The sequence below is a fragment of the Myotis brandtii genome, unplaced genomic scaffold (assembly GCF_000412655.1).
Source record: "Myotis brandtii unplaced genomic scaffold, ASM41265v1 scaffold265, whole genome shotgun sequence".
NCBI classification, from domain to species: Eukaryota; Metazoa; Chordata; class Mammalia; order Chiroptera; family Vespertilionidae; genus Myotis; species Myotis brandtii.
In genome coordinates, this window is record NW_005360086.1 from 1,689,220 (window position 1) to 1,701,547 (window position 12,328).

The 12,328-nt window shown below is 43.2% G+C and overlaps 1 protein-coding gene across 3 annotated transcripts; it reads right to left on the minus strand.

Moving 5' to 3' along the window:
• Nucleotides 1-909: 909 nt before the first annotated feature.
• On the minus strand, nt 910-12,319 carry ANKRD40 (ankyrin repeat domain 40). 3 transcript variants are annotated; one of them, XM_005868182.2, is made up of 6 exons: nt 7,810-7,860; nt 7,633-7,720; nt 6,368-6,516; nt 5,484-5,972; nt 4,001-4,182; nt 910-3,300 (listed from the first exon to the last, which is right to left on the minus strand). In XM_005868182.2, exons 3-6 carry the CDS (start codon nt 6,414-6,416, stop codon nt 3,154-3,156), a joined length of 867 nt encoding a protein of 288 aa, XP_005868244.1. In that variant the 5' UTR covers nt 6,417-6,516; nt 7,633-7,720; nt 7,810-7,860; the 3' UTR covers nt 910-3,153. The 3 variants fall into 3 exon arrangements, with proteins under 3 accessions (XP_005868244.1, XP_014396664.1, XP_005868242.1); XM_014541178.1 differs by lacking the exons at nt 7,633-7,720; nt 7,810-7,860 and adding an exon at nt 11,982-12,319; XM_005868180.2 differs by lacking the exon at nt 7,633-7,720 and having other exon boundaries at nt 7,810-7,872.
• Between the last annotated feature and the right edge of the window lie 9 nt (nt 12,320-12,328).

Genomic DNA, 12,328 nt, shown 5'->3' on the forward strand with positions numbered 1-12,328 from the left:
TTTACCTGCACAAGACCTTCTATTTGGAATGGATCTCTCCTCTCTGTTAGTTTCCTGGTCTCCTCTTTCATTTCTGCAGTCTTCATCCTTGGTAAGATGCGACTGGTTGTGGGTGACAGTTTGTCTTCTCCCCCCACCCTAAATGGTTTGCAGGGGGTGTGGAGAGGCCTCCTTTGATCTGGTTTTGCTCTGTGCCTTGGGGCAGCCTGTGCTACAGGACCATTTGTTAAAGGTTAACCACAATTTTTTTTTGGCAGGCTCTTTTGGCTCAGGATGTTTATGAGTGTATGGAAGAAGACTTCCATCCTTGTGATAAAGCAAGTATGAAAGCACAAATGCCCATATTCTTCTTCCTCTGCTTGGTGCTAAGGAAAGGTCTCTGCTATGCGCCCTGATTTATTAGATCAATTTGGCCTGACGTCTGCTTTGTGAGGCTCTAGCTGCCCTAAACCTACAGAAATGCAGGTTCATTCAGCATCGTTCTCAGCTGAAGATATGAAGGTGTAAAGCTGTATTTTCCTCTCCTGTCTAGGGAGTTTGCTTCTGAGCTCATTGAGGCCAAGACAGGTGCTGACGGCCCGAAGGAGAGGCTCAGTTGTGTGAAGTAAATAGAATAATCAAAAAATGTAGTTAATAGGATGACCTCCATCTAGCTGGCTCAGCTACTCCGGGGAAATGAAGCTGACTGCTGAGAACTGGGAGGGAAGACTCCGCACAAGATATCTGTCTCCAGGCGCCACTGCCAGGGCGTGAGCACCACAGCAGCAGGATGCAGGAGGCTCAGGTAGGGAGCGGTCCCTCCCAAGCTTCCTCCACAGCGTCTTGTCCCTGGGACTGTCCAACCATTTAAACCCCCTATGAGTAGAAGTAAAGTGCTGTTTAGGAAGCCAAAATGAAAGAATATGGGCCTGGTCAGTTAATATTTAATTTTAATACTTGTTATATTTGAACAGTCAGCAATGCACAAAGAAAATTATCTTCAGTGAATGTTTGCCCACAGTATGAACACATGCTTTAAATATGCAGTGGAGGAGGGGGGAATTCACAGTAACAGAGCTAAAAAGAAAAACCCTTTGTTATAAATTACACAGAGCATATAAAAATATTTCTCTGAATGCATAGATTAAGACTTTAGACTCACCTACCAGCAACTGTGCAGTCTTATTCTACGGCCATACATAGAGGTCACTGGACCACAGAGGACTTTATAGAAGAGACCCGTGTAGGCCCCATCTCTCACCTGAGACGCCAGCCCCTGGCCCACTCTGTTCCTAAGCCCTGGAAATGCCCGGAGCTGCTCCTCTGTAGGTCACCCCCAAGCGAGGCCTCCACTGCTTCTGAATCGCTAACTGATCTGGACAGCTGGAAGCTTTAACCCCAGTGACGTAGACATGAGTTAATACTGAATTTACTTCTTTCAGGATAGAACTAATCTTATCATTAAACTTTTTTTTAAAGGAAAGGGGGAGAGAGGTTAGTATGTCTAGATAAACTAGCTTCTGATTGGTTTGCAACACAAGGGAGGTTTCTTCTTTAAAGTACCTCAGAGAGAGGGAGTAATAAGTAACCTTTACTCTGCCATGCAAACACTGTACAAGGGTAAGTCACCATCAGCAAGTGCTGAAACACATTCGGACCCTGAACGGTGACTCCGTGAAGCTGGCCTTGCGAACACCTCCACCTCAGCTCAGCATTTGGGCAGCAGCAGGAGGCCATCATCTTAGCACCGCATTCTCTTCCCCTGACATCTGCACATTCTCTCTCCACCCAATAAAGTTAACACAGGAAGTGAAGTTTCTTTGGAAACTATAGGCACTATGGGGAAAAGCTTCTTAGGACAGCAGGGTCCCCTTCAACAGCTGGCTTCAAACCCCTGCTCTCCTGTCTATGTGCTCCTTCTCACATCTGAAGCTAAGCTGTTTGTTCAACAAGACAGTGGCTTTCTGTTCACATTAATGACACTGAAGGAAAAGAATCTTTGAATGCATTCTTCTAAAAATTATTATGCCATGTTCAAGAGTTTAATCAGGTGTGTACTTTTTGTTTTTCATTTTTCAGAACAAAGCCTGGTAGACTTGCAATTGCCTTTTTGGGGGGTATTGGATTGGTGGGGGTTATGGGAGATCCCTACGATAAAACAATTTGTTTACAAAAGCAACAGATTTCAGAGTTGTGTAAAAATCCTAATAATTTCAAAATAATCTTTATCTTTTATACAAAAATAAATATCCTAACTCCTTTAGCTCGGTTTCCTACAATAACCTTTAAAACAGCAACAGATTCAGTCTCAAAAATTGCTTTTCATTTCTAGTGGAAAATGAAAGTAGAGAACATGGACAGGCAATGTTTGTGCTCTTCTCATATGGTGCAATTAAACACGAAGATGGCAGGAATCACTTCAGTTAAAAAAAACAAAACAAAACAAAAACCGCGGTTGCTCTTTTGGAAGGCATCGGAGAGCCCTCTAGTGACCACAAAGGGAAGTGAATGCAGAGGTGCTTGTCTAGGGCTTGGCAATGGCCGACTGGAGACAGAGGAGTCATGAGTGTTTACAAAGGAAAATGTGGGGGAGGGGAAGCTCTTTTGGTTAACAGCATATTTACAATTAGGTAACTGTATCCTTAAATACTTTTCACCTGAGTAACATTATAAATATGTTATATGGAACCTCACAGCCACAAGCCACACTAAAACCCATCTGTCCAGCACCTGTGCTTTCCCGTTTTCCTCGAGTCGGTTCACATTTGAGGACAGTTGTGAGCGTGCAACACCAAGCCGAGTGCATCCTGGCCCTTCAGGTGCACTGTCAACAGGAGTGGCTAGAAATAGCCTTCACTCTCTCAGCACTGCGGACCGCTCTCTTACATGCTGCACGTAAAACACACTGGATATGGAACCGCCGGCTCCTGCCTCTCCAGACCACTTCACTGTTCATAGCGTTGAGCAATCAGTTTATTGTGCACCAAGAGGCTTGGAAGAGTGGCACCACTGCTTGAGGGTCAGGGGCTTCCTACCTTGGCAGGACAATGTTAGTGTACACTACTCAGTGGCACCAGCGGCCCTCCGGCATCCAAGGCATTGAGATCAATGGCTTGTCCTTGGCCCAGAGGTGACACGCTGTCACAATACTCAGTGATAAAAGTCCCTGCGGCATTAGTAAGTCAGTTTTGAAGCTCTCCTGTTGTAGCAAGGCCTTTCTGTCAGTGTGGATGCAGCATTTCTGAACAGAAAATTATTTTCACTTATTGTTAGAACCAGTTCCAGCTCTTGGAAATCTTGGAGTCGAGCAACATCTTTGTCCTAAAACAAAAATAGGTTAATCAGATTAAGAGGAGCCACTTGTCTCTTTCTATATGGTATGCTGTGTTGAACTGATATCAGTTTCTTGGCTCATTTTAAAGCCTAAAAACAAAAACAGAAACAAAAACAAAAATCCCTGGGGCAGGCTGTCAGTGACAGTGCAGGAAAGGCCCAGGGGCTTGAGCTGGTTGGAAGGGCGGAAGCCCTTAGCCGCAGCTGCTATCGGATGAGCACACCTTGAAGGGAGAGGCAATGCAGGAATCAGTTTTATTCATGTGCTCTGAGAAGCAGAGCCTGATGCTCAAAAAACCCAGAGATGTTGGGAGGACCACACATGCATCCATGTGGATTTGCCCTGTAATTTAACCTCATTCTGATGGTGCACTAAGACAATCCTTATAGAGCCACACAGAAACAACTGAATGGAAACGTGAATGGTACGTCAGAATATTCTCTCTGGGATCCTACAACTTTCAAAAAGGCCACAAAACAAAGAAGCAAACAAAAACCAAAAAGGCCAATGTCCCTATAGACCCAGTAGAGAGAAAGAAAGCTCAATGATTATATTTGGAAAACAACCCTTCTCTCCTTTTCTATTATCTTCATTTCTTCAACTATGACTCATAACCAAGGAGGAAACTGGGTATTTTCCAAATGCAGAAAGCAACTAACCACCCCGGCTTAGCAGGCCGTGACTTACCTTTCTGACCAGAGTATTGGGTAACTTTCTGATCTTCTCCACTTGATCTGGATTAACACCCAGCTCACAGCAACTCACTCTGAGCAATTCTTGGTAGGTGAGCTCCTGTCGGTCTAGTTCAATTTCAATGAAATCATTTTCTCGAAGAGATGGGTTTTGAATCCTCACCTTGAGCACCAGCTCTAGAAAAAAAAGAGGGAGAAATGTTAATGGATGGTTCTGGCATAATCAGCCTAAGTAATTTAAGATCTTTTCCAGAAGATGCTTGTGCCACCCAATGAGGAAAAGCTAGGCACCAGCAAGATTTGCTCAAGCCCAGTTCTGGCTCTGCTGGCAGTTTTCTGCACCTAAGCTTGTGTGTGCTTCTAAAGTAAAAGGGGGCGTGGAGGTGGGCTGGGGAGGGGACAACAATCACAACTGTACAGAGGAACTAAGAAGGTAAAGGCTTAAGAATGGGTTTGGGAGTTAAACTACATATAAGCAGGGAAGGAGAAGAGAGGAGAAAAGAAGGCACAGGCAAGATATGGTATATGAATTACTCTACAAAGATTTAACAATTATGGATCTAAAGGTATTTATGAAATATGAAATTCCTTGTATTAAGTGCAGTAAAAGGGCAAAAAGCTACTAATAAAAATTAAAGTATAATTATGATTTGAGTACAGTGCACCTCACCAAGGGAGGAGCCTTGGCTTTGGGAGTAAACATCTTGCTGTACAAGAGAGTAAGGTAGTGGTCCAAGAAGGACGTGACATGTCCGAGGGACACAAGAACTGGCTTAAAGAAGCGCCCTCTGGGCAAATGTGACATAATTTGAACATCAAAGTAATAGCAATGGATTATAACCCAATGAATAGAATAAGAATCTGCATTCATGCTGATATAAATGGAGGAGAAAAGAAAGCCCTTCTTTACAGTAGAATACCAACTAGTAAATAGACAATGACAGGAAATCATATTCTTCAAAATAATTGGCCTGAACTCTTTAAAAATATTGAGGTCCACAATGATAGAGAAAGGTTGGAAATGTTCCAGATTAAAAGAGACTAAACCAACATGATAACTGAATGTTATGGGTGATCAGGGGTAGGGGCAGGGGCAGAGGTGGAGGGAGTGAAGATGGCTATGAAGGGCATTGTTGAGATAACTGACAAAATTTAAATATGGACTATGGATTAGAAAACAGTATTCTATATCAAGGTTACATTTCCTAAATTTGATCATTGTGTTGTGTATAATTATGTAATAGACTAGCCTTATTCTTAGGAAATACACACTTAAACAGTTCAGGGTAAAGGGGCAAAAGGCAGACAATTTGAGGAAAGAGAGTTCCTTACTAGTCTACTAGTGTTGCAGCTTTTCTGTAAATCTGTAATTATACTTAACATAAATACATTCCACCCCCAAAAACCCAGGAAGGAAAGCTCTGGAGCTCTGGATACTGTCTGCCCATTTGCAGAGGCGGTTGCTGACGAGGAGTTACCTTGCATATTAAAAGGAAATGCTCCAGTGAAGAAAAATGGCTGGAATGCTGGCGCTGGTCCTGCATATGTCCCATTTTGAGGCTCCAGAGACACTGGTGGCTTGGACGGGACGGAAGAGAACAGTGATCGACTCTGAGTCACGGGTGGCTGACAAACAGGTTTTGTGCTTTCTGGTGTTCTGAGTAGAGCAGAGGGGGCAGGCACATCCCCATTCTGCACCAGCGCCAAAGAGGTGTGGTCCCTCGGAAAGGCCCCCAGTGGGGGAGGGTCCCCAGGGGGGAGCAATGCAGGGGAGCCGTCTCCAGGGGGTGAGGCAGGGGGTGTGGCAGGGGGTGTGGAGGGGTCCCCATTCTGCAGCGGGGCCGAATCCTCTGCCACGGGGGTGTAGATAAAAGGGAAAGCTGGACTGGCCAAATAGTTGGGAACAAAGGGCAGGTCTGACTCCTTCTTCATCTGGGGGAGGTTGTCACCATCATCATCTTCTTCCACTGAAAAAGAGGAAAACACAGAACCTAGACATAGTCCTTCAAAAATGGGCAAGAAACGAGTGTCCTGTGAAACCTAGTGTGCTTTGGTATATGACAGAATTCCACGGTCAGTGTTCTGTGCCTCTTCAAGAAAAAGAATATTTCATTAGGTTTATGATTACCGTTTTTATCATCTTAAATTTTACAGATTAAAAAACTTATAATGCCTACCTTCCCAGAAACAACATAGAATTACTATCTTGGCACAGTCATACAGTCTTTGCTTTTAGAAGCAGACTGGTTGCTTGAATCGCATAAAGAATACAGCCAAAAAAAAACAAAGAATACAGCCAATAATACTACCCGTCTTAAATCAGTTTGACAAAATCAAAAGCTGCCCCAAAACTCAGACTCACCTCCCATTATCTTTCTGATTTCTCTCCTTGATGTTAACTGGACTGGCATTTCTCCTTTTGTGGTAAGAATCTCTTTGTCGGCTCCTGATTTTAACAAGTAAGAGACCACCTGACCATGATTGCGTTTACAGGCCCAGTGTAAACAGGTCCTGTCCCAAAAAAAGGGGGGGGAGGGGGGAGAAGAGTAATTTAAAAAGGAGAGGTGATTTGGGATTTCAAATTCTACACGTTAGCAAATAAATATATGCAAGAGTTCAGCTAGGACCAGGAAACCAGGCTAGTAATCTCAACTTTTCTTTACAGAAAGCAGATGATCAAAATATTTACTATGCTTAAAATTTATTTTTAAATTTCATTGCTGGCCCTTGGGAGAAACTAATTTGTCCTAGGAGCTTTCATTTCAATGGCTTCCAGAAGGCTGACAGGCTGGCTGGCTGGATAACTCTAACGGCACTGCTGAGTGTTAGTCTATCAGTATTGCTCATTTGATTGTCCCAATCTCTTTAAAATATATCTTTATATTGGCACATTCCTGTTTTAGGGACTATGGAAACTGGCTTCATATGCATCAATTATCACTTGAAGATTAAATATTATCAGGGAAATAACCATCTTGTATCTACAAGCTTGCTCTGCCACTAAAATGATTACTAGTAATACAGAATATTCCTGTCTGAATCTTTTCCTCTTTTTCTTTCCTTCACACTCACAAAAAGAAGGGTTTCCAAATTTCCATTTTTGTTTTTAAATATATTTTTATTGATTTTAGAGAGGAAGAGGGAGAGAGAAAAACATCAATGATGAGAATCATTGATCAACTGCCTCCTGTATTCCCCCTACTGGGGATCGAGCCCACAACCCAGGCATGTGCCCTTGACCGGAATTGAACCCGGGACCCTTCAGTCCACAGGCCGACACTCTATCCTCTGAGCCAAACCAGCCAGAGCTAAATTTCCATTTTTAAAAATGTTGGCTTCTCTTGTTCTCTCCAGAAGGCTACAAACACACCCTCATCTGCTTATACGTAAGGCACTGCACAGACTTTAATTCCTAAGGCATTTAAAAATGTACATCAACCACCAAAATTTCAAGAACTCTTCTACCATAGTCATTTAAGTAAAACTAATTCTTTAATATTGTACACATAGGGGTTATGTACACACTGAAGGGCTGTTATTTTAACACTGTATAGAAATATAATTAGCATGCCAGCAAATACTCCATCTTAACAGAAATGAAAGGATTCAGAGCTACTAAATTCATACCCAATTGTCAAAGCTGAATGATATCATGGAAGGAAGACTTTTTTCCCACTGTTTTGAAATGTCCTCATTCACCAACTCTCTAATTGAACTGAGATAAATACCTTTAGTGCTTATAGGCAAATACAGGTATGGAAAAGAATAGAACATATGTACCATAGTGAGAATTAGGTCACTCACCTGGGAAATAAAATATCTAGAAAGTTCATTTGGTTCCAGGAAAAAGCTGATTTTACCCTGGGTACACTAATATTTATGACTTACAGAAAGCTAGCTTGCCAGAACCGTTTTGGCTCAGTGGATAGAGCGTCGGCCTGCGGACTCAAGGGTCCCGGGTTCGATTCCGGTCAAGGGCATGTACCTTGGTTGCGGGCACATCCCCAGTGGGGGGCGTGCAGGAGGCAGCTGATCGATGTTTCTCTCTCATCGATGTTTCTGGCTCTCTATCCCTCTCCCTTCCTCTCTGTAAAAAATCAATAAAATATATTGGTTCAGTGGTTGAGTGTCCACCCATAAATCTGGAGGTAATGGTTCGATTCCCAGTCAGGGCATATGCCTGGGTTGTGGAATCCATCCCCAATGTGGGGCCTCCAGAGGTAGCCAATCAATAAGTCTCTCTCATCATTGATATTTCTATCTCTCTCTCCTCTCCCTTTCTGTAAAAAATCAAAAAAATATATTAAAAAAAAGAAAAAGAAAAGAAAAAAAAAAAGCTAGCTTGTCTGGCTGGCTGGGAGCAACTCCACTGATGTACCAGAGTGGCATTCTACAATAGATTCACTAGAATTAGGTTATTCAAGTGCCTTTAAGGTGCACTCCATGACGATATGACTACCAATTTGGGAAAAATAAGGCCAGAGTCTTGATCTAGACTTCTACAACATAAGCTCCATGAAGACAAGGAAGGGTCTACTTAGATATACAAGTGCTTAATTAATATTTGCTGAATGAGTGAGCCAAGAACAAGGTAGGTGTTGCTAGGAGTAGAAGGATCCAATGCATTCTGGGCAAACTACAGCCAACGGTGTGTTTGTGTGTGGATGTCTGTAGCATAGGCTTGGAAAGTAAATAATTATAATAAGCAGCTCTCAAAAATGAATGGAGCATGATGAGAAAAATATGTTCCCTTTGGAAATAAGTGCTCACTTGCCAGTAGTAAATCATGACAAACTTGTTCATGACAAGCTTGAGAGGAAGGAGGTAATGGACTGCCAGTGGGTCTGATACTCTGGGACAAACCAGCTAACTAAAGTAGCACCATGTCAAGTGGGGTTAAGTCAGCACGGCTCCCCAGCCCTGTGCCCTAATCACCTACAGTCCAGACCTGTGTGGCTCTGGGCAGTCATAACTCAGAGCCACTGCAACCAGGCAATCTTTTCAAATTCTTCCTGAGCCATTATACTTGTTCCTTAAAGCCAAGGGAGATGCATGACACTTAAATTATAGTCAACGTGGGAGTTCTATCTTTGAACCTCAACTCTCTAAGCTTTCAATTTGCAGTCAGAATATCCTATTAGTGCTGGGAAGTATTTCAGACCAGAGGCCCTGGGCATCATTCATCAGTGCTGAAACTGTGGTTACCGAGCAACTAAGAACTCAAAGCAGTAACCATTCTGCTAGAGAGTAAGTATTTGGTTTTTTCTTAGGTAATCTTTATCCAGCACACTGCTCATAAAATAAACACAGATATAATGCTTCCCATGCTGGACACTGGTCTAAAAGCAATACAGATAGTAACTTATTTAATCCTCTAAACAACCCACGAGTTCAGTACTATTATCAATGTTCCTTCCATATTACAGATGAAGAAACTGAGGCAGCCAGCAAATAAATAAGCAAAACAAACAGTATGCTTGCTATTCTGAAGCGTTATGAAGTGTTATCGGGACAATAAAGCAAGGAAAGGAAGTAGGGGATGCCAGGGGTAGGGGAGGGGCATAGTGCAGTTTTAAATTGAGGAGCCAAGGAAAGGCTCACCATGGTTATATCTAAGCTGAGACCTGAAGGAGGTGAGGAAGCAAAAGCATTCTAGATGGAAGGGAAAGCACAAAGGACTTAAATCAGAGCTGTGCCTCATGTTTGAGGAAAAGCAAGGCCGAGAGCAGAATGAAGAAAGCAAGGGGCAAATGCAGAGATGAGGCATCGAGGTAGGGAGGATTGGGGGACAGGAGTAGAAACTGTAGGACTCCATGGGCTCTTAGAGTGAGATGGAAGCCATTAGAGCAGCGGTTCTCACTGTGGGTCTTGACCCCTTTGGCAGTCGAACGACCCTTTCAGAGGGGTCGCCTAAGACCACCCTGCATATCAGATATTTACATGACGATTCATAACAGTAGTAACATTACAGTTATTTAGTAGCAACGAAAATAATTTTATGGTTGGGTTGCAACATGAGGAACTGTTTAAAGAGCCAGAAGGTTGAGAACCACTGCATTAGAGGGTCCTGAGCAGAGTGAAATGATGCAAATTACGTTTTAAGTTAGGATCCCTCTCGCTTCTATGTTGAAGAAGACTGTCAGGGATCAGGGTAGAAGCAAGGGGACTAGTTAGGAGGCCACTGCAATGACCCAGGTAATAGAATGATGGCAGCTCTGTACCAGAGATGTAGTGGTTCAGCCAGTGAGAAGTGGTCAGAATTCGCCGGCTGAGTGGCTGTGGGTGTGAGGGAAAGATCAGAAGCAAGGCTGGCACTGAGGGTTCTGGCCTGAGCACCTCAGACGCTGAGATGACGACCCCGAGGAGCAGGCCTGGGGCAATTAGGGGAGGAGAGCAGACCAGGAATTCAACCTTTGACACCTTGAGTTTGAGGCGGCGATTAGACATCTGTCCCAATAAATCTCTGAGAAGCTTCTTCAGGTTACTTCAGATTCAACTTATATTAACTGAGTACTGTTAAAAAGCAAAATTCAACTGAGTAAATTTGAAGATCTAATTGGCTCTATTAAATAATTCAGGATTGCCCTGGCCAGTTTGGTTCAGTGGATAGAGCGTCAGCCTGTGGACTGAAGGGTCCAGGATTCGATTCTGGTCAAGGGCACATGCGCAGGTTGCAGACTCGACCCCCAGTGGGGGGCCGTGCAGGAGGCAGCCAATCAATGATTTTCTCTCATCATTGATGTTTCTATCTCTCTCTCCCTCTCCAGTCCTCTCTGAAATCAATTTAAAATTTTTTAAAAATAATTCAGGATTGAACAGCATCCCACCTAGCAAATAGAAGGGAGCTCTGAGAAGCTGTAAAAAAAATGAAAGGTTTTTAATAGGCAGAAACTGAGCAGGACAAGAAAGTTGCTGATGTAAGATAAGGACGGATCATTGTTTTTTTCAGACAAGTGCCCTTTTCTTTGGGAGCAGCAGGAGTCTTACTAGGTCGATAACCTCACTAGTGTTGATGAGGAAATTCCTAATCTGATTAACAGTCACCTTTCTGGGAGGGGCTTAAACTGCAATAAAGTCTTGGCTTGCTGTCCTTGGGACCTTGGGCCTGTAGTTCCTTTTCTAAACAGCACCTGTTATGTGGCGGGCACTGTGGTTAGGAAAGCAGGATCTGGAGTCCGAGGCTGGGTTCATTTCCTAGCTCCACTAGATAGTACAACTTTATGACCTTGGGGAAATTACTTAATCTTTCTGGGCCTTAGTTTCCTAATCTGTAAAATGGAGAGAATAACAGAAGCTATGTCCCTGTGTAGTTGTGAATGATATAATATATGTAAAGCCCTTAGAACCTCGTGTGTGCTGCTGAGCAAGCTCAGCTATTTATATTATGCTTCATCTCGTTAGACGCTTACAACACTCTCCTGAAATACATAATTGGAAAATGAAGTGACTCTAATAAGTTCAAACAGTGAGGCAGGAAGAAGAGCCTGCAGGCAAGCCCAGGCTCCTTCATTTGTACAAGGCTGCCTCCCAGGGCCAGAACAGGGATTCCCAGCTGGTGGACCGCCCAGAAACGCTCAGGAAAGGCACACACAGAACAGCAAGCTCCTCTGCAAACACTTTTAAACAAAGCAGCTGTATCTATTGTTTCCTGGCATTCTCAACAGCTACTCCCGCTTTTTTCTTTAGGGTAAGGAGGGAGATAGATTTGTGAGGTCTGGTCCTGGCTATCACATTAATAGTTGTGTTGAGGGCAAGTTACTCTCTGGGGAGGAACCCATCTCCAATGTTCCTTTCAGTTCCAAATGCAGGATTCCACTTTTAAAAGATAACATTTGCAAACTTAACTTTAACTCTGAGCTAGCAAAATAGGATCAAATAAAAATAAATAAATTTAAACGTGAAGAGGGCAGAATAACACATTCAGTAAGTTAACACTCAAACTTGGACCACCAGCACATCTTAAAATGACTCCTTACTTCATCGGGAAGGACTTAAGTGCAGGCAAGTATCTAAAGCCTTAGACCAAATTCTCTATTTGAAACTGTAACAGGAAGACAAAGCAAAACACTCCAAAGAATAAATGAATGAGTCTTCCAACAGGCAGCTGAAGGCAGCAGCAATCACTGCTGCAGAGGGACAACGGAGCAGAACAGCGGTGCAAGTGATTTTTCTTTTCTGCTCGTGAGAAAAGAAATCGTGCTAGTTGATAAGATTCATCTATGCTTTTGGCTGTACACACGTGTTCTGCAGGAGCACCTATGGCAAAACAATCCAACACCGGAATTGGGGTGAACTCCCAATTAGCGCGAGAACCACAGCCAGC